General features: G+C 41.4%; 1 protein-coding gene and 4 pseudogenes across 1 annotated transcript; 4 read left to right on the top strand and 1 right to left on the bottom strand.

Annotated features, from left to right (window-relative positions):
- Positions 1-3,829: 3,829 nt before the first annotated feature.
- LOC136525537 (uncharacterized) lies at positions 3,830-5,464 on the bottom strand (annotated as a pseudogene).
- A 477-nt stretch (positions 5,465-5,941) lies between these two features.
- LOC136525536 (protein SGT1 homolog) lies at positions 5,942-7,111 on the top strand. The gene is made up of 5 exons (XM_066518487.1): positions 5,942-5,967; positions 6,071-6,195; positions 6,243-6,372; positions 6,589-6,641; positions 7,029-7,111. The coding sequence occupies exons 1-5, from the start codon at positions 5,942-5,944 to the stop codon at positions 7,109-7,111; spliced, it is 417 nt and encodes a 138-aa protein (XP_066374584.1).
- A 2,702-nt stretch (positions 7,112-9,813) lies between these two features.
- Positions 9,814-12,711, top strand: LOC136527825 (uncharacterized; annotated as a pseudogene).
- Positions 12,712-12,988: 277 nt separating this feature from the next.
- Positions 12,989-14,925, top strand: LOC136525535 (pentatricopeptide repeat-containing protein At2g36980, mitochondrial-like; annotated as a pseudogene).
- A 162-nt stretch (positions 14,926-15,087) lies between these two features.
- On the top strand, positions 15,088-15,613 carry LOC136526821 (uncharacterized; annotated as a pseudogene).
- The last annotated feature ends 3,689 nt before the right edge of the window (positions 15,614-19,302 follow it).

Below are 19,302 nucleotides of genomic sequence, written 5' to 3'. Positions count from 1 at the left end.
TTTTCGTTCCCAGAACTTTCTATACTAGCTATTTGGTCACTACTTCCTGTGTCAGCACTCAGTAATATAAGTTTACTAGTTTTTGGGGTGGCGATTTTGCTAAGACTGGCATTTTTGTAGATGTATTTGCTAGCTCTGATGTGTTTGGCAGCTGCATTTTGTTTTTCAGGTAGACTATATGTTTTTTGTAGGTAGCACTTCATGATTATATCTGCAGATCTGTTGTACTGGTTGCTTTTGTTTGTTGCCTTTTTTATTTTTCAAGGACCAAGAGAGTATGGAGTTTGGTTTTTTTTGTGGGCCTTTTTTTGGGTGGTGCTACTTCTGTTTTTGGAGTGTCATCATTTTCTATCTTTGCCCGGGTGCTTTTGAGAAAATGGTGCCTCTGACAATTGAATGTCATTTGCTCTCAATGTGTAAAGATTAGATTTCTTTGAATTTTGGTATATCTAAGCTTGTTTGTAGGTATGACCATTTCAGGTACACTCATGTGAGTGGAATGGTGGGGTCTCGTGTGTTGGTTAGGCCCACTTGCTAACTTTATTTTTTTGGAGCTATTTTTGGTGCTGTCTGTAGATCTCGTTTTGCATGCAGTGCTTGTTCATCTGTCAGTGATTTTGTCATTTTTGTGCTAGTTGATCTATATATTCTGCAAGTATGTCTAAATAAGTGAAGGCTAAGTAAATCTGGAAAGTTTTCATCAAATTCTCATTTAAAATTTGTGTAATCTCTTGTGGTGAGACTAATTCACTAGTTACTCTGTTGGTTGCATGTAGGAGAATGTACTTGCTCCCATCTAAAAAAGAACCGAGCTGAAGAGATAGAGGTGACATGCACTTCGGTTGTCGAACACAAGCTCACAACCATCAGCTAGTGCCGCTGTAAAATTACTTGAAGCCATCCAAATATTGATCTTGGTCAGTCCCTATGCTTCTTTCGTTTGCCTATATTTGTTACACCATTTGTAGGTGCTTACTACATCCAATCTATATATTTGTCCCTCAAATTTTGTGTGTGTGGTTAATGGAGGAGAATGGATAATACTTTATCTATATTCATGATAAGCAGCCAGCTCCCAACAATGTATGATGTCATCAAGTTCAATTATTTGGCTTGGTTGTTACTATTCTTCTTGTTGGTTTCTAAATAAATATGAGCATCCTGTCAACTATCGACTGTGTTCGATATTCTGTATTTTCTAAGATAACATTCATAAGTGTTTTCTGATGAAGATTTTAATTGGGTGCGAACAGCGCAGGGATTTTTCTTGTCTGTTCTGCTTGAAGCTAAAACAACAACATTTTGGTGTGTTCGGTATATTAGTCTTTGTCTGTCCATCCATTTCTTCTATTTGCGCATAATTTTTTTTAAGATAAAGGAATCAAACTGGCTTCATCTCTTGTGTCTGCTTGTTCAGACCATGACAATAATAGAATAGAAATCATCTTTAGTTGTTTTGTTGTGCTACAGTTGAAGGAAATTTGAAAATTTATGAATTATCAATTATTGGCAACCCTCAAGGGTCAGTTTTTGTTTAATACTATAATTATTTTTGGGGCTTATTGCAGCCTGCTCTACTATGCCTTGTTCCTGGTGTTGTCGGTTTTGTCGCTATTCCCTATCTGTGGTATGGAGAGGTGAAACAGGTCAGATTCTAAATACTTACTCAGGCACCTTATGACCCTTTTATCTATACATTTGGGTAACTGTACTTATCACTCTATCTGTACTACTTGGAGTTTCACAATTGCAATCACCGATAATATAAATTGCAGATATTGGGCACTGCAATTGTAGTTCTTAGCATATATAATTTTAGATCTAGGCATAATTTAATTTAAGGTCTGTAACATCCTGCTCATTACATAAATATGTTGGCTACTTAAATTTTGCTTCTATCTGCTGATCATCGTGAATTGCTGGATGTCTTTGATCATCGTGTCCTTAGTGTGGTATGGCTTTGGGATCAGTGCTACCATTTGATATTTCCGTCCTCTTCTTTCTTTTTGGCTTCACCGGGGAGCCTACAAAACATTATTAGTTCACATAAATAAGAATTTTTGCATTTGAATTCAAATTCTATTTGTATGTCCTTAAATTTTATACCTGCACTGTCTGTGTCATTTGTTTTTTCTTCTTTTTCTTCTTTTCTGCTGCCACCAGTTTCTTCTTTGTTTCTTCTATATATGTTTTCATTCTGACAAGTTTAGGTGGCCTTCCTTTTCTCTGAATTCTTTTTGGATCATCTATTTCAGTCTGTGGATCTCCAGCTTGTGCTGCTATAGTTTGTCATTCTTTATTTCCTTGCTGGTCATTTTGTGCTTCACCCATCTGCTGAGCACATAGCATTCTATCTAAATTGATTTCCATCTTGTTGAATTCTGCCATAAGGTATTCCATGGCTTTTTTATTTTTTGATCCTTTTGAATTCAGTATTGTTGATCTCCTGGATAATATGTTGAATGTCAACAATGAGCTTGTTTCAAGTGTTTCTTCTTCTTATCTTTCAACATATACCTTCATATCCTTTTTTCTCCACCTGTCTAAGAAGTATTTGTCTGGAATTATGCTGATTTCCTTTTCAATGACTATTTTCAGGATATGAGAGCAGAGTATGCCATCTTTGTTGAATTTTGCACATATGTAGGTAAATTCTTCTTCTCCTTGTGTTAGTTCAGTGTTTACTGTATATCTCCTGAACCTATGAACCTCCTGAATCTGGTTACTTTTTTGCCACACTTTAAATGTTTTTCCATCTTTAGTTTCCCTATAGTTGAGCCTTGATGTTGCCTTCAATTGTAGCTGAAACTTTTTGAATATGTTTCTGTTGTATAGCTGTTGTGCCTACTGCTCTATTCTATAGCCGAATATAAATTCCTTTGGCCTTTTCTGCTTGTTATAGCTATCCTCTAGCCTTTCTGCTCGATTTATGGTATGAACAATCTGATTGTACTCTTTTAGAAAGCTGATGATATTATAGGTTGGCCCTACATTGTCTTTGAACCTCGCATTTGTTGCCTCACTCCTGGATGTGGTCTGTACGAAAGGGAAAAGTCTTTTTTGTAGTAGATCGGGATAAACCTTTTCCTCATTTCCCACATCTTGGAAAAGTAGTTATTTCCTTGAAGGTTTCTTTCCTCAATCATTCTCTTCCAAAGTCGCTCAAATTCTTCCACCGTTAAACTATTGTTCACTATATCTTCGAAGTCTTCGTATAGTCCTTCGTTTGCTGCAAAGACCTTGATATTCTTATTGTAGCATTTGGTCTTTATGTGGAACAAGCAATTTCTATGCTTTGTGTTTATGAAGACTTGCTCTATTGCTGATTTCATTGCCATGTCTTGGTCTGTGATGATTGTTTGAGGGTGTTTTCCTCCCATTGCTTCAAGGAAAGTTTGAAATACCCACTTAAAAGTGTCCACTATCTCATCATGCAGGAAAGCACATCCGAAAAGGCAACTTTGCCCATGTCCATTGATTCCAACAAATGGTGCAAAAGATAAGTTGTATCGGTTGGTCATATATGTCGTGTCAAAACTTACACATTCTTCATAATCTGCATAATATTTCATAGAAGAACAGTCTGTCCAGAACAAGTTTCTCACTCTCTTGTCCTCATCTAAATCAAACTTGTAAAAGAAAGATGGATCCTCAGTTTGTTTCTTTCTAAAATAATCCAGTACTTGTGTCATATTTGATCCTTTAACTTCTCTATTCAGCCTTGTCCTATAGTTGCTGATATCTTTCTTTTTCATCGGTATAGCTGTAAGCCCCCCTCTAAGATACGATAGAATAGAAACTATCTTCCTAGTCGAGATATTGTTATCGTTCAGAGTCTTGATAAGTCTTTTTTCATTTCTGTCATATACTTATGACCAGAAAATAGCTGATCCCTGTCTCCAGGGCATAGCTCATGATTATGCTCCAAATCAAGAGTTTTAACCTTCCATATAGCTCCTTCTTTCACCTTCATAACACAAGGACAATCTGACTTCTGCTGAACATTTGTTTTTCTTCTTCTTACCGGTTTCTTTCCAACATCATTGTCTACTTCAGCTTCTTCTTGCTCTAAACACTTTGGTTCCTTTTCTTTTCCTTGACGAGTGCATCTCATTGTCACTTTGACTATCTTATTATTTCTCTTCTTACTTTGAGTTCTTGTTGTATGTGTTATGGCAACTTGAAATCCAGCTAGGAACGCATAGAAGTTGAAGAAATGGTGAGCATCATCCCTACTTTTAAATTCCATCGATAGTTGTGGGGGTATACTTGCTGTTGATTGGTGTATTGTTGCCTTCAGATGCTGCAACCTGCTCATTTTTTATAAATTCTTCAATCTCTTCCTCTGTCAGTTTCTGGCTACCATTTACATGTTCATTATCATCTGTTACTGTTGATGTAATATCTGAACTTGTTGGTTCTACTGCTATGATCCTCAAGTCATTTTCTCCCATTGTTGGTTGGTCATCTTGATTTTCATGCTGTACCTGTAAATATATTAGCAGCAGTCTCAGTTTCTGAGTAATGTGATTTATAATATAAACAATTTTTTCAGTGTGGATTGAAATAGTTGAAGAGATAATTTTTTATGTACCTCATCAATGTCCATGTTATTGAATACATCAGTTTGCCAATGGTATTGTTGAATTTCAGATCTATCATCATCAGCTATGCTTGTCGTTGCTCAATCATCATCAGCGACGATTGCCATTTCTCCATCCTGTTTTTGCAAAGATAAGTTTTACTTTGATGCCAGTACATATTTGTATTGCTTATAAATGTAATCAAATTGGCTCAGCTTTTTGTATGTACCTCATATGACAGCTTTGACTCTGATATTGACCAGTCAGTTTGTGGTCCAAAGATTCCATCTAGATCTTCAAGTCTCATATTCTGTTTTATTTGTTTGATAATGAGAATGGTTACCATTTATAATATAACATAACTAGTCTGACAAGCATATATAATATAGTTTTACCTCATTCCTGTCATTTCCAAGCATCATCTTTGTTAATGATCCTTGCATCTCTTCATGTTGCTGCACAGTTTATAATGAAGCATTAAAATTAAAGTAATGTTATGCTAAAATTACATTGCACATATGTGTGTAATTTACATATGTCTGAATTGTAATTTTTGTGTACTGGTATTATAAAATTTTACCTACATATTCTAGTCAGTCTGATTATCTTCCTGAGAGTTCCTGATATGTTCCATCATATGTTCAGTGTAGCCTCCCTGCATTGAAATATATTATAGTCGAAAAATAACCTTCTTATGTTGGCATTTTTTGATTCTGAGCAATGATTTTGCTCACATTTTTGTATCTGTAGGTATTTGAAAGGTGACTGGAACAATTTGTGCCTGCAAATATTTGGTAAGGAGCTGACTGCACTTCCTTAATTGCTTCTTGTGACTTCACTAATGTTGGATAATCATCACATCTACTTGTTGTGACATACATATTATTCTACTTCATAAAAAAAGCAAGCAGGTGAGTACTTACATAGCTTTTCATTGCATCATTGAATTGTGTTTCTTACCTCAAGTAGTTGATCAAACTCGACTGGTGCTTGTATTAGTTGCATAAGGGAAGCAATTGAAACCTGCAAGAAAATGAAGAAGCCATTAGTTCTCATTTATTTATTATTTGTGTCAACTGTTTTGAATTAGGAGTAATTTTACATCATTGTTGCTTTCTTCTTGGCGAATCATATCCTCATAATTGTGAATCTGATATTACGCCTTTGACATTTTCTGCAGCCTTGTTCTTCTTTCTAGATTCATGTTCTATTAAAACATCCAGAAATAGAAAGCATAGTTTGTAGTGTTATTCATGCTACCATCATTGGCTTGCATATTTGTTTTTGAACACAATAAATGTATAGCACTAAAGGAATTACTAACTAAACTTGCAGAAGCTTTTGAACTTGATCCTACGATGCATAAAGCCTACTACCGGAAATGGTTAGTGGCACTCTTCTTTTTTCAATAAAAGTTATACATGAACACTCCCATAATTTCCTCTGCTACTTTTTTGTCTATGTACTAAGTTATTTCTTGTTTACAGTGCTGCATGCATTAAGCTTGAAGAATACCAAACTGCAAAGGCTGCTGTTGAGTTGGGTTCTTCCTATGCATCAGGTGATTCAAGGTTTACTCGTCTATTGAAGGAATGTGAAGAGCGCATCGCTGGTGAGCAAAATAAACTTCAGCTAGTGTTAATTGGTTTATGTGTTCAGAGGAATCTAGCCAGGCATTAGTAAATAATATTGAGCCTCCTACTCCTCCTACTGTTGAGGACAAGGAGGATGTCGCAAATATAGAGAATACACCGCCAGTGGTAGAACCCCCAAGCAAACCTAAATACAGGTAACTAGTGTAAATTCGTAGAACTCTTTGAACCACCTAGCTCAGACTGAATGCTATGTAATCAAACCACTTGACCTTTTCCCAGTACAGGTAGCTATTTTGTTTCTGTTACTACCTTGTCCAGATGGTACCTGTGATTTGGGGTTTTACATATATAAACCCATGTCTTCATCTAAAAAAATGAACCTGATCCAGATGGTACTTATTGTCTTGCAGTTATGAAGCAGATGGCATAGCTAAAGATTTCATGCCTCTCTATTCACTAAGAGGTAATCACTGTCCATTCTATGTTGATGTTGCTTTTCATACTTGTTTTCTGTTACTAAGGTGTAAGTTAACCTATAGCTAACACCTTGCCTTCAAGACAAGGGTCAGATACAGAATATAAATTTATTTATGATTTCTAGCTGCTGAGTCTCAATCAAAAGGTCAAGAGTGGAAAATTTAAATAACTTTAGATAAACAAAACAAAAACACATATAAGCTTCACTTTACCTTTTTTCAAAAATGCTTGTTTAATCAGCATAATTACATTAGCAGCAAATACTAGTTGCAGTATTTGAAATATGCAATTTGTTTTTAGGTATTCTGTATTTTTGTTTCTTGAGTTCCTTAATTTGTGAATCTGTATTTCTAATTCCTAAATTTGGTTGCAGCAAATACTATCAATCTTGGATTACATCTTTACGAGGAAGTCGGTGTGCTTACCTTGGCTGTTGAGGTTAGTGGTTCCTCTTGAATGTGTTGGTTGGTTGCCCCTTTCCTCTGGTCTGCTTGCCCCCACGCAGAGGAGATCTTCATCTTTGATCTGCCGGTTGTTTTCTCCTTTCCCGTGCTCTGATCTGATCTCATCTCCACACAGAGCAGCGCTTTGCTTGCCCCCACGAAGAGATCTGATCTCCACGGAGGACAGAGGCTTCCCCTGTGCCCCCACGAAGAGATCTGATCTCCACGAAGAGGCTTCCCCACGAAGAGGCTTTCCCACGAAGAGATCTGATCTTATCTCTGTCTTCTTAGTTATTGGGCTTTGGGCTGAACTAGGCCTCTCTGTCTTCTTAGTTAGTGGACCTTTCTGGCATGTCTTTATTGGGCTGAACAACAGTTGTGGGCCTTGTTTGCCTGATGGAATTTGTGTGTTGCATTCTCTTAAAACACATGTTTATTTCTAGTGTTTTAATTCGTGTGTTTCTTAGGCATCTAACAACCATGTGCTAACTAGTCTAAAAACACATGTTTTTCCTATGTTGAAATCTGTGTGTTTTTCATACAGCCAACAACCATGTGTTGGCTTATGTTAAAACACACGTGTGTACAGTAGACATACTCTTTTGATAAACTTATTTACAAATGCAAATATTAACATTATTTCTTTTAAATTTAGTCAGACCTAAAATTAGCTGACTTCTCGAAGTGTGAGATAGCAAATTTATTATAAAACAGATGGGGATGAGCCTTCCGGTCATATGGAAGGAAGGGATTTTTTTGTCATATTTTTAGTTTCTTTTTAAAATTTGTCAGAATGACATTTTTGTAAAAAAAAAATATAATCAACAAGTTATTTATTAGACCATTATTTTGCTAGAGTAAATTTAAAAATATTAGGTTAGATATTTCAAAGTTAGAATGCTCGGAGCCTACAAGAAGTTTAGATGGTCCCAGTGGGTCAACACATAAAATTCAACAGAAGTGGATTTACCATCACACAGAATTAGAAGAATACCTCACATGTTGCCGTAGGACTTTCAAATAAAATATTTATAGAAAATTAGATTAAATTATAGAAGAATATGATAGACTAACAAATAGTACAATGTGGATATCTTGTATGCTGACTAACTAAAAATAGTAATTGGATTTAGTGGAAGATGTTGTAGTAATTATCTGGGGATGATGTGGCACTTAGTGGAGTACACAATGTGGATGACTTGCATGTGAAGATTGAGAGATAAGTGAGGTTTTTGCTTTTTATAAGAGATAGATTTGAGGGTAAACAAAATTTTATGAAAGGGGAAAAAAGAAAAATCAACACTTGAATAGTATGATTATGGACCCGACATGCACAGTTGTATCCCTGACAATTTATATATTAATTTCTCATTTCCTTTTCTCCTTCCACAAAAAATTGTTTAATATTGAATTTTGCAGGATAGTAGGGGTCCGTTTGACTCTTGCCGTGGGATGCCGCGCCTCGGCTGCGGCCGCACCGTAATTACGGCGTCGAATTCGGCTGCCACAATTGCGGTAGATTGTGGCCTCGCAAATGAACTGCGGGAGTGGGTTGCGGGCGCGGCATGCCGCAACTGCGGCAGATTACGGAAGCGAATCGAACACTTGCCTCGTCTACGGCGCAAAAAGTGCAGCATGGTGCTACGTAGTTTGGTAACCAACCAAACGCTCCCTAGATCTTTGCAACGCCTGATGCCTAGCGTTGTACTACTACTTCCTCAGTCCAAAAAAAATCTCTCATTTAACATAGAATTAAATAATTTAAAGTTTAGTTAGATTTACAAAAATATCAACATTCATATCATTAAATACATTTACTACAAAATATTAATACCTTATAAATATTTTAATTAAAATGTAAAATTATTTAACTTCTCGAGTGCCTGATAAAAGGCAGTTGGGGTTAGTTTTAAAATTTCTTTAAAAAAAAAAACCTGAGTAACAATTTCAAGCACGCAGTCTGGATGGTTCGCGGACCTCCACGACCCGAACGTTCGGGAGAAGGCAAATTCCAGACACCACACACACAGCGCCTTCGGCTAATTTCCTCGTCTCTCCCCAATCCGACCACACCCCCATTCATTCACCACCCCAAAATAAAAGCCGTCCCCGGCCACCAGGTTCCGGAGTTCCTCCGGCGATCCCTCCCTTAGACGGCCGTCCCCTTGCGCGCGCGCTCCAGGAGGGGCCTTCCGCCTTCAGCCTTCAGGTAACGACGGCAGGGATATACTCTTCGGTTAATTTCCTGCTAGGCAGTTAGGGATCGCTGGAGCGTTCGTCGTGTAGTCTCCAGCGCTTGTTGCGCATTTCGGTTTGATACCTTGCTGGTCGGATTGGTGGCGGTGTTCTATTCATTCGATTGAGCCAGGAATGTGCGTGCATGTCAATGGTGTATTAGCTCTCCTCGAACCAGCCGATGGGTTAGGTCTTTTCTTAGGGAAAAAAAGGGGGGGGGGGGGGGATTAAAGGTAGATACCCATATGGGCGCAAATTTCTTTATTGATTAAACCCATTTAGCGATGCTTATGCTCAGCACAATTGTTTACTACCTTTCTCAAGTTCAATAGTTTTGTTTGGGGAAGGAATGGAAGGATGCTTGCATGAGAAATTTCGCATTCTATGATGCTTATTACTGTGTGTGTGATAAATTGTTGCGAGTAACTCACTACTACCATAACTATTGCATGCTTGCAGAGCCCACCTAATTTCTGCGAAATGGATAGAGGGCAGAACGGGAGAAGGCTTCAGGCGCAGGGATCCATTTGCTGGGTTTGTCTGCTTTGGCCCCCACAGGAGCTTGATTTCTAGCTTCTTTGGAGGGAGGGATCCATTTGACGATCCCTTCTTTACCCGTCCATTTGGGGGTCGGATGATGGGTGACCATGACATGTTTGGACCTAGCCCTTTTGGGCCGATGGGAGGGCCTTTCGGGGACATGGGGAATGATGGGTTCATCGAGCAAGCTCCTCCTAGGGGTAACAGCAGAAGGGCCTGTGATCACAGAGGTTTATGAGGATAAGGCAGAAAATGCAGAGCACGGTAACGAGCAACCCAACCAAGACTCTTATGTTCAGGAGCCGGATGATGGGAGTGATGGTAGGAGCCTGGATGATTCGGTTTACTTGTCTAGTTTCAGTGGAGTTGTTGCAAGGCATGATATGTATGTTTCACATCTTTTGATTTGTTTCTTTGTAGGGACAGAAGGTGGCCAAGTCCAGCTGCACAGGGATCTCAATCGGGGCTAATAGTGGAGGGCAGCCGCAGGCTCGTACTTTCACATATCAGAGCTCTTCCGTGACGTATGGTGGTATTAATGGAGCTTACTACACTGCTTCAAAGACTCGGCGGACTGGCAGTGATGGGGTAAGCTAGTTTCTTAGGAAGCTGCAAGTGATGCCTTATTTTGTGGTTCTTGGAGGTAGAAGTGACGATACTTATGCTTCTTGCAGATCACTGTGGAAGAAAGCAAGGAAGCAGATACAACAACTAAAGAGGCCACTCATAGAATCTCCCGTGGAATTCATGATAAGGTTGACAATCTTTGCTATGTTCAGAGCTGTACTTGATTAATCAAAATTATATTGAGTAGCCCGGTGCACACACGATTGTGTGCCTAGCACAAAGTTGACTTATCAATTGCTAATGGATCAAAAAAGGCAAAAACAAATTAGCCTTGAATTTGGTGCTGTATAACTAATTTTTCTTTGAATTTTTTTAGGGCCATTCCCTGACAAGGAAACTGAATTCAGATGGGAAGGTTGACACCACACAGACGCTGCACAACCTGAATGAAGGTTAGTTTGATATGTCTAGCTTCCCTTGATGTGGCTGAGATTCAATTTTCATTAATTCTAACTCGAAGTACTTTATAGATGAACTAGCTGGATTTGAGGAATCATGGAAGGGGAATGCTGGACATTACTTGCCTGGCTGGAACCAAAATGCTGGTGCACCTAATAGTGATAATTCTGGTAAGTCGTGCTTTATATTTGTATAAGAAGTTATGCAAATCGCTTCTCAATAGACTTGATCAACCAAGTAGGTTGTACTTTCTGAAGACAGATAATTTGTTTTTTTAGCATTATTAATTGTTGAAGAAGATTCCATTCCTTCTAAGATAGGTTGTCGTCCACTATGCACTTGCATTTGGTCTGTCTTTATTTATACCAAGTTGAAGTCCTAGTGAATGTCATCGTAAGTGAAAACTATAGTGAGACTGCCTTCTGACTTCTTAGTGGGACGCTACCTACAGTGTACATCAACAAGTAGATGTTCAAATATGAAGTACTACAAATCTATAAAACAAAAGCATTTTTCTTTTTCATTTAATAAACACTAGCGTAATCTGAGATGAACACTGTGGAGATAAACTTGTTGCTTGAGCATCTTTTACAGGACTCAGTGCACATTGTGTGGGTATTGCTGCTCTTGGCCTCTTGCATTTTTTTCCCACACCGAATTATTTAACTATCTGCACTGTGGAGCATAAAGTGCATAGTTCAGTTACGATTTTCTTGTATTGCTTCAGTGCCTAGTGGGTTTAGGAGCTGACATGCTTCAAGATTGTGTCCAGTAGCCATGTACAAGCAAAGTCCCTATAACATTAATTTTGTACTGAAGCTACTAATGAAAGATCGCATGTTTGGTTTGAACATGGAACAAATTACGATAATTGGAGGAAAAAGTAAGCCTTGAGTGCATTAGAGAAACAGTGTCCATGATTCCATGGCGACATTAATGACTACTTTGGATTCTAGAAATGGTTAGGATGAAATCTTGCTCCAGGACGCATGTACATACCTGACAACAAGCAGGGTCACCCATGGTTATGAGCGTGTAAACATGAGCATCTCGCTTGATGCCCATCCTTGTAGTCTTTCTATACTGGTTTGCTAGGTGATTACTCCTGCTCAGCAACAGTTACTGGCGCAAAGGTTTATGTAGCAAACAAAATTGCAGCATACTTTAATAACTGAAATTACGAAATTATGTTTGAACTCTAAAATCCTGAAATAAAATGTTGGGGGCTGTCTGTTGTAGTTCTGAATGTGTCAAAGGTTTTCTATGTATGGTTTGTCAAGATGGTCCTCTGCAAGTCATGTTGATCCATCGAGATCGAATGTTGCATTGTTGCATCGGCCACCTTCTCTAACCTTGAGTTCTCCACCTGTTGGTGTACCGCAGGTAACCGTAGCTCCAATGGACGTGACCGGCGATCGGCCTGGGGCTGGGCGCTTCCTGGGACCGAGCAAGGCCGTGATCCAAGGCGCAACGGAAAGCCAAAATCACCCAATCTCCTGAAGAGGGTACACGCTATAGCATGGACGGAGTAGATAGATAAATAAACAGCTGGTTTGTGGAAGCTGCAACTCTGCAAGGTTCAGGTTCAAGTTCGTTTCAAGGAAACAAACCTAAGGTCCAAGTAACCAGAGTCCTGACGAAGGTCCGAACGTGCCCAGTACCTGAATTTGCTATTGTGTGAATGTGTGGAAACGTAGAAACTCTCCATTGAGGAGTTGCTGTGGTTGTACAGTACTACTACCTTATTATCTGTGGAAACCATTTGTTTCGTCGAGTCTTGCTATAAAAGCATCGCGTATATTGCAAACCAAACCTGATTCGTTATGTCTGTGTTGGCTTTGTTCTGTTGTTGTGAGTTGTTTGGGTCTCTGAAGGATGTGAAAAGCCATCTGCTTCTGTGTTTGAGGGAAAAACAAGATACCTCGTTTTTTTTTTTTTTTTTTTGCTTTTGCCACCGTTAGTAAAGGATCGTCGAAGAGAAACTACGAGAATCAGGGTGGGAACAGGTGCCACTGGTAACACAAATTGTGCAGTCGCCATCAGCGCGTGTTCAGGCGCTCAGCTCTGGGCATTGGCACCACCGGGCAGCATGCGCCCGAAGTGACACCGCGCCGGCCGGTCGACGCACGCAGCTCCCGCACACTGACGAGCTGTCTCGCGAGTCGCGACCCAACCCAGCCCGGCCCGGCCCCGGAGGCTGAGCGACGCAGCGGCGTCGTCTCCTCGAACCAGAAACAAAAGGCTGCCCAAACCAGAGCGAACGTGTCACCCGTCTCAGATTGTTCGTGAACACCGCGGGCGTCACCCACCCAGACGGCCATCGTCCGCCTTGCGCCGCTTGGCACCGGTCGCCAACTTTTTTTTTTTACCCGGACCGGCCGTGATTTATCGTCGAGACTCCAGACCACGATTCCTTTTCGTCCAAACTACACGGCCACGCGGACCCCTGCCTCTCGCCACGTCTTCCCCCCCGCCCAAGGGCCAAGGGCCAAGGACCCCAACCCTCCCGCACGGCCGCGCATCATCTCGTCCTCAATGTCGCCTGGAACACACTTCTTATGGGCTGTTCACGCGGTGGCATTGCTGCTGTTCAATGAGATGCGGATGTCGGGACTGACCTGTGATGATGCAACGCTCTGCAATTCTGCATTCTTGTTGATGCTTGCACAGAGCGACCTGAACCGTCTACCGGCTTTGCAGTTCAGCAGTTCACAAGTTCATAAGCCGGTTGACGCTGTTTATCTCTCAACAATAAACAGCATCAGCCGGCTTATGTGCCGCAAAAACCATGAGCTGAACAGCTCATAGTGCAGAGTGGATGGAATGCCATCGCCGAGGTCAGTAACCCCCTGATCTCCTTGTACACCAAACTCAGCTTGCTCGATGATGCCGTGCGGATCTTTGACTCCATGGAGATCGATGCAGACCATTGTGTCATGGAATTCACTGATCGATGCTCACATGGAGCTTAATTGGCTGTGTAGAACAAGCCTCTTCTCTCGTTCAAAGCATACCTGAAACCAATGTAATCTCATGGACGGACTGCAATGATCCGAGGACTTGCAAGGAATGCATGGCTGTCCTGATGAAGCCCTTGTGCTTTTTTTTTTGTCAAAATGTTGGCACAGCATGAACACATCCACTCGGATGACTTCACATTTGGGGAATTGGGGCTGTGCTGCATGCTTGTGCTACGGCGGCATCTCTGGCAAGTGGAAGGATACTAGGATAGTCCATGGCAGGGCGTTCCAAAGTGGGTTTGCATCCTACTTGTATGTTGCCAACAGCTTGATGGACATGTATCCCAAGTGCGGGGATGCGGAGGGCGCAAGCAATGTGTTCATTGGCATTTCTGATAAGGATCTGATCTCATGGAACACAATGCTGTTCGGGTTCGCGATGAATGGATGGGCAAATGAAGCACTGGCGATGTATGACAGCATGAAATCCAACGGTGTCTGCCCCGACGAGGTGACGGCCTTCTGGAGCAAGGGAAGAAGACCTTGTTTGAATCAATGGTGTCTGCGCATGGAATCCAACCAAAGACAGAGCATCTGGCTTGCGTGTACGCGAGATCAGGGAACATCACAAAGGCTACTGAGATACTGGAACATTATTCAGAGACAGTTTAGACGCGCAGCAGCGACGTCCATGAAGCTCTGCTCAGCGCGTGCTCATCGGAGCACCTGAACGCCGGGGTTGCAAGGAAGGTATCTGGGCAAGACATGGTGGCGGCCGAGCCCGCGAGAGACGCGGGCTATGTCATGCTGTTCCAACCTGTTCTGCGCCACTGGGCAGTGAGCGAGGCTGAGCGGATGAGAAGAGCGATGGCTGAGCACGGCGTCAAGAAGGCTCCTGGGTGTAGCTGGGTTGAAGTGAAGGGCGATGATGTGAAGGCATTTGTGTCAGGTTTTTCACAGGATCTTGATCATACTGGTTTTGTGCGCGATGTTATTCGCTTGTTGGATTGCGAGATGATGAGAAAATTGTGATGTGGAGTAGTAATGGTTCAGGTCTCCATCAGAGTCCCAGATCGACATGGACTATGTTGTTGCTGTTGTACTCCAGATAGGGATTTTCCTGTTTCCGTATAGCAAAACAAGTTGTCCGGATCTGTGCCACGGATTGCGTCGTGATCACCACCTATAAAAAAAATCTTGAATTCAGCAACGATCATATAGCTTCGTCAGGGGCAACGATGGATCTGGACGCGAGCCCTGCCATCAACTTCTGGAAGGACCCGAACGCCGAGCCCTGCTGCATCTGCGGGGAGGAGGAGGAGGAGGGCGCCGCGGCGGCGGGGCACACGGAGCTGACGTGCCCTTACAACTACCTCGCCCCCGCCGCCGCGTCGTCGTACGTGCCCTGCCGGGCGAGGGTCGCCGCCTGGATCGAAGGCAGGGGCGCCCTCTCCGAGCACCGCTGGTTCCTGCGGCGCTTCGTGCGTGCGAGCAACCTGCCTGGGAGCTGCCGGCCGGCCGACCTGGCCGGGCTCTTCGCCGCGTTCGGGCCCCTGCGGATGTGGCACGTCGCCATGGACGGGCCCCGGCAAGTGCAAGGGGCTCGCGTGCGTGGTGTTCGAGCGCCGAGAGGACGCGGAGGTGGCTGTTGAGGACCTCAACTGCTACAGCTTCGGTGGCCGTAGCTTGCGGGTCGACTGGGCGTATCCCATCGCCTGATAAATTTGTGAAAACGGTACGTATATCTTCTGATCCTATTCGACACCTAATCCGTTTAGGTTGGTCTCAGCAGGAGTTTTACGTTACAGTTTCCGAAACTATTATGACAACTTTTCCGATGCATGAAACTCTCTCTCTCAGTGCACAAGTTTATTTTACTGTTTCATAGACTAATTATAGCATTTAATTCTTGAATGGTATCATGATCAAATATGCAATGTAAACTATATAGTCATTTTATTTTAGATAATAAAGTACTACTTGAACTCGAGCCAAAAACGTCGACTACTCAAAAAGATTGTTGAAGAAAATCTAGAGCCACAAAGGTTGCTTTTTTACTCAGTTTTATTAATGCACCCTGTTTGTTTATGCTAAAATGTAGTTTATGCTAAAATATTGTGAAATAAAAATATTATTTTATGATTGAAAATAGCTCAACCATGACTTCTAGTACAGACGATGGCCACAATCTCATGCCTTCTAGTGCAGACGATGGCAGCACAGGCTGCTGGCGACTCATCCCTTCCACGATGGTGCCGGCGAGGATGCTGGCTTTTGATTTTTGGCTGTAGTGTGTACATGTACGAACGCGGATCGGGGAATGGCAGGAGAACGGGCACCATGGTGCAGGCAACCACGCTGAGCAAATTGTATATTTGGGTCTCTAATTGTCGTGCTTCGTAGTTTTAGAACTTCAATCGTTGACTTCGTAAAAATAACCCTCAAAACGTTGGACTCTTGATTTTCATGACATTATGTGTATTTTCTTTCTTTTTTTATCTTTATATATGTATTTGCCGAGACCACTTCTTCTGTTACTGTCGTAAGTATGTCCGTACTTGATGGCCGAGACTGCTGCCTAGGCAGGATTCCTGGCCGCCGCCGCCCTTGCAGGCAGGCATGCTGGCCGCCGTCGTCCTTGCTGCCTGGGTTGCCTGGCTCGCCGCGGGCGCCTGGATTTTTTGCTAAAATTTTTGGACATAACAGTGGCCGGCGGTGGAGCTTCGCCATCCATGGAGCCCTCAGGCACCGCCACGTTGTCAACGGCTGCCAGCCCTTGAGCAATCGGCGCGGGCAGGCCTCGAGCGTCCGTCGTGGCTAGGTCGTCTCGAGTGCGCGTGGCTAGCCGCTGCCTGGCCTTCGGCGGCCACGGCCAGGGGAAGCGAAGGGCCAGCCATGGCGTCGGGAGCCTGACCCTCCATGGCCGTGGCGTCGGCAGGCTATCCCTTGGCGACGGGAGGCTGGGCCTCCATGGCTGCTGCCGCGGCGTTGGGATCACGGTTGGGAGAAATGTCGCGGTGTCAGGCGACGGTGATACGAACAGACGAAGGGTTAGGGCCTCTCAACGTCGGGCGGCTCGGACTTCCCTTCCTAGGTACGTACGGTGCCAAATACATGTATATGTGCAAGAAAAGAAAGAAAATACACATAATATTATGAAAATCAAGAGTCCAACCTTTGAAGGGTTATTTTTACGAAGTCGACGATTGAAGTCCTAAAACTGCGAAGGGTGACAATTAGAACGTCAGATATGCAATTTTCTCAACCACGCTGGATCAGGAAGATAACACGGAAAGGCCTCATTGCACGTTTCACGCGATTTCTGACGCCTTGGAAACGGTGTGAACTCGTTTCACCGTGATGAAACGACCATCCTCTCTCTCCTCTAGATTTCTTTGCCGTGTCATCGTTTTGCTGACGTGGCATCTCATTTAATACGCATGAAATTCACATAAAATGATCATTGAGACCGGCCTTAGGAGTTTAAATCTGTCCATATCTAAGTCCAGATATTTATCATCCGATATCGTATCCGTATCTAAAGACTCAAATCACATATTTATGATGTTGATACCCAATCGTATCCTATCCAACATAGCTAATACTATCCGTATTCGAATCCGAATCCGGACAGAAATATAAAAACAAATACAATATCGGTGATATCCGTTCATATCCGATCCGCTTTCATCCCTACTGATAATCCATGGAAGCAACATGTACTGATCATATACTATTGTTTCCCATATCTTTTTAAGCATTGTAAAATCAATACGGCAGCATGCAAAGACCTGCTGTTGTTTTATTTTTTTTATTTCTGCCATCCGATTTTATTTAGGTTCTAATCTAATCTAATTAGTAGTAAGTATTTTCTATCTGTCACACCACCAAACAATTTTATTTTACTCTCTTCGTCTCAAACTATAAATTATTTAAACATTATTGGAGAGTCGAAGCATCTCAAGTTTAACCAAATTCTTGAAGTGTCTGCAGTGGAGCGTAGTGTTTCGGGTACGTGAAGCTCCTGGCGAGCGACAACTGCAGGTTGAGCGTGGCGGAGTTCATCCACACCGACGACGGCGCCGCGCACGAGGGCGTTCAACATCAGCCGGGATTACAAGGACTGAAGGACGTGCTGGCGTACACGGGACAGCTGCGCTCCCCACACCCTGGCCAACTGATCAGTAGGAGGAGGAGATTGCGTTGGAGCCTAGTAGTAATCTTGTGTGTTCCTACCGGAATTATTAGTACGTAGCAATCAGTGCTGCACAAATATTTTGATAGGAACAAAAGTTGATCTCTGTTATATACACACCCGAGTGTATACATCGGCTTCGACATCTTACAAAGGCCCCGTTCGGCTTACCCTATATTCAACTTGTTCAGCTTGTTTTTTCAGTCGGAACAGTATTTTTCTCTCCCAACAATTAATCCAGAACAGTGTTTTTCAGTCAGTTTCAGCCAAATTTTAGATCAGCGAACGGGGCCAAAGTCCATTCTTGCATCTATCATACTGCAATTATATACTCACAAATTTGGTCCTCGGTAGAATGCTCATCCAAAGCTCGTTGATTTTTATTAAAGTTTCAAATTTTACATTTACATCCCTTGAAGCTATTTCAAAGTCGTCCCTGTGCCAAATGTAAATGTTAGAGTTAGCGTCAAGTTAGGAAACACTCCCACCGCTCAAAAATGATTTTGGATATGATTTTGACCATTCCTTTTATTAAAAAAATTATGTAATTATCATGTACTACCTCCTTTCCGTTGACATTTATTTGACGTTGGTTAGTTCAATTTTGAACTAATTAACGTCAAACAAATATGAATGGAGGGAGTATCTTGTTATGATTTATTTATTTTATCATCAAAAGAACTTTTACTATTACTCGTATTTCTATTTATTTGCATATTTTTTTAATAAAATGAACGGTCAAACTTTTGTCAAAAAATCAATGCAACTTACATTTTAGAACGTGGATAATGTTAGTTTTGCCCCTGAGTCAGTTTGAATGCCTAGGCACTGAAACCACAACTTTGAATCAAAATAATATCCACCAAAGGGAATGATGTGGTGGATAATACACAGCTTGATTTTGCATCGCGTTGTTCTCTCCACAACATATTGGCATTTCTGCTTTCGATGCCGACTCACCAGTTATTACATGGTGCTTTAATTTGAGGATATATATATATATATATATATATATATATATATATATATATATATATATATATATATATATATATATATATATATATATATATATATATATATATATACATACATATATATATATATATGTATATATACATACATATATATGTATGTATATATACATACATATATATATGTATATATATATACATACATATATATATGTATGTATATATATATATATATATATATATATATATATATATATACACACACACAATTATA

The sequence above is a fragment of the Miscanthus floridulus genome, chromosome 19 (genome assembly GCF_019320115.1).
Source record: "Miscanthus floridulus cultivar M001 chromosome 19, ASM1932011v1, whole genome shotgun sequence".
NCBI lineage: Eukaryota > Viridiplantae > Streptophyta > Magnoliopsida > Poales > Poaceae > Miscanthus > Miscanthus floridulus.
This window is presented reverse-complemented; position numbering and strand designations above follow the sequence as displayed.

What these genes read in the sequence shown, in the direction of transcription:
- LOC136525536 (XM_066518487.1), top strand. Translation starts at nt 5,942, where the DNA reads ATGCATAAAGCCTACTACCGGAAATG. An exon ending in CCAAGCAAACCTAAATACAG is followed by an intron (nt 6,373 to 6,588) that starts GTAACTAGTGTA and finishes ATTGTCTTGCAG; the next exon opens with TTATGAAGCAGATGGCATAG. An exon ending in GCCTCTCTATTCACTAAGAG is followed by an intron (nt 6,642 to 7,028) that starts GTAATCACTGTC and finishes ATTTGGTTGCAG; the next exon opens with CAAATACTATCAATCTTGGA.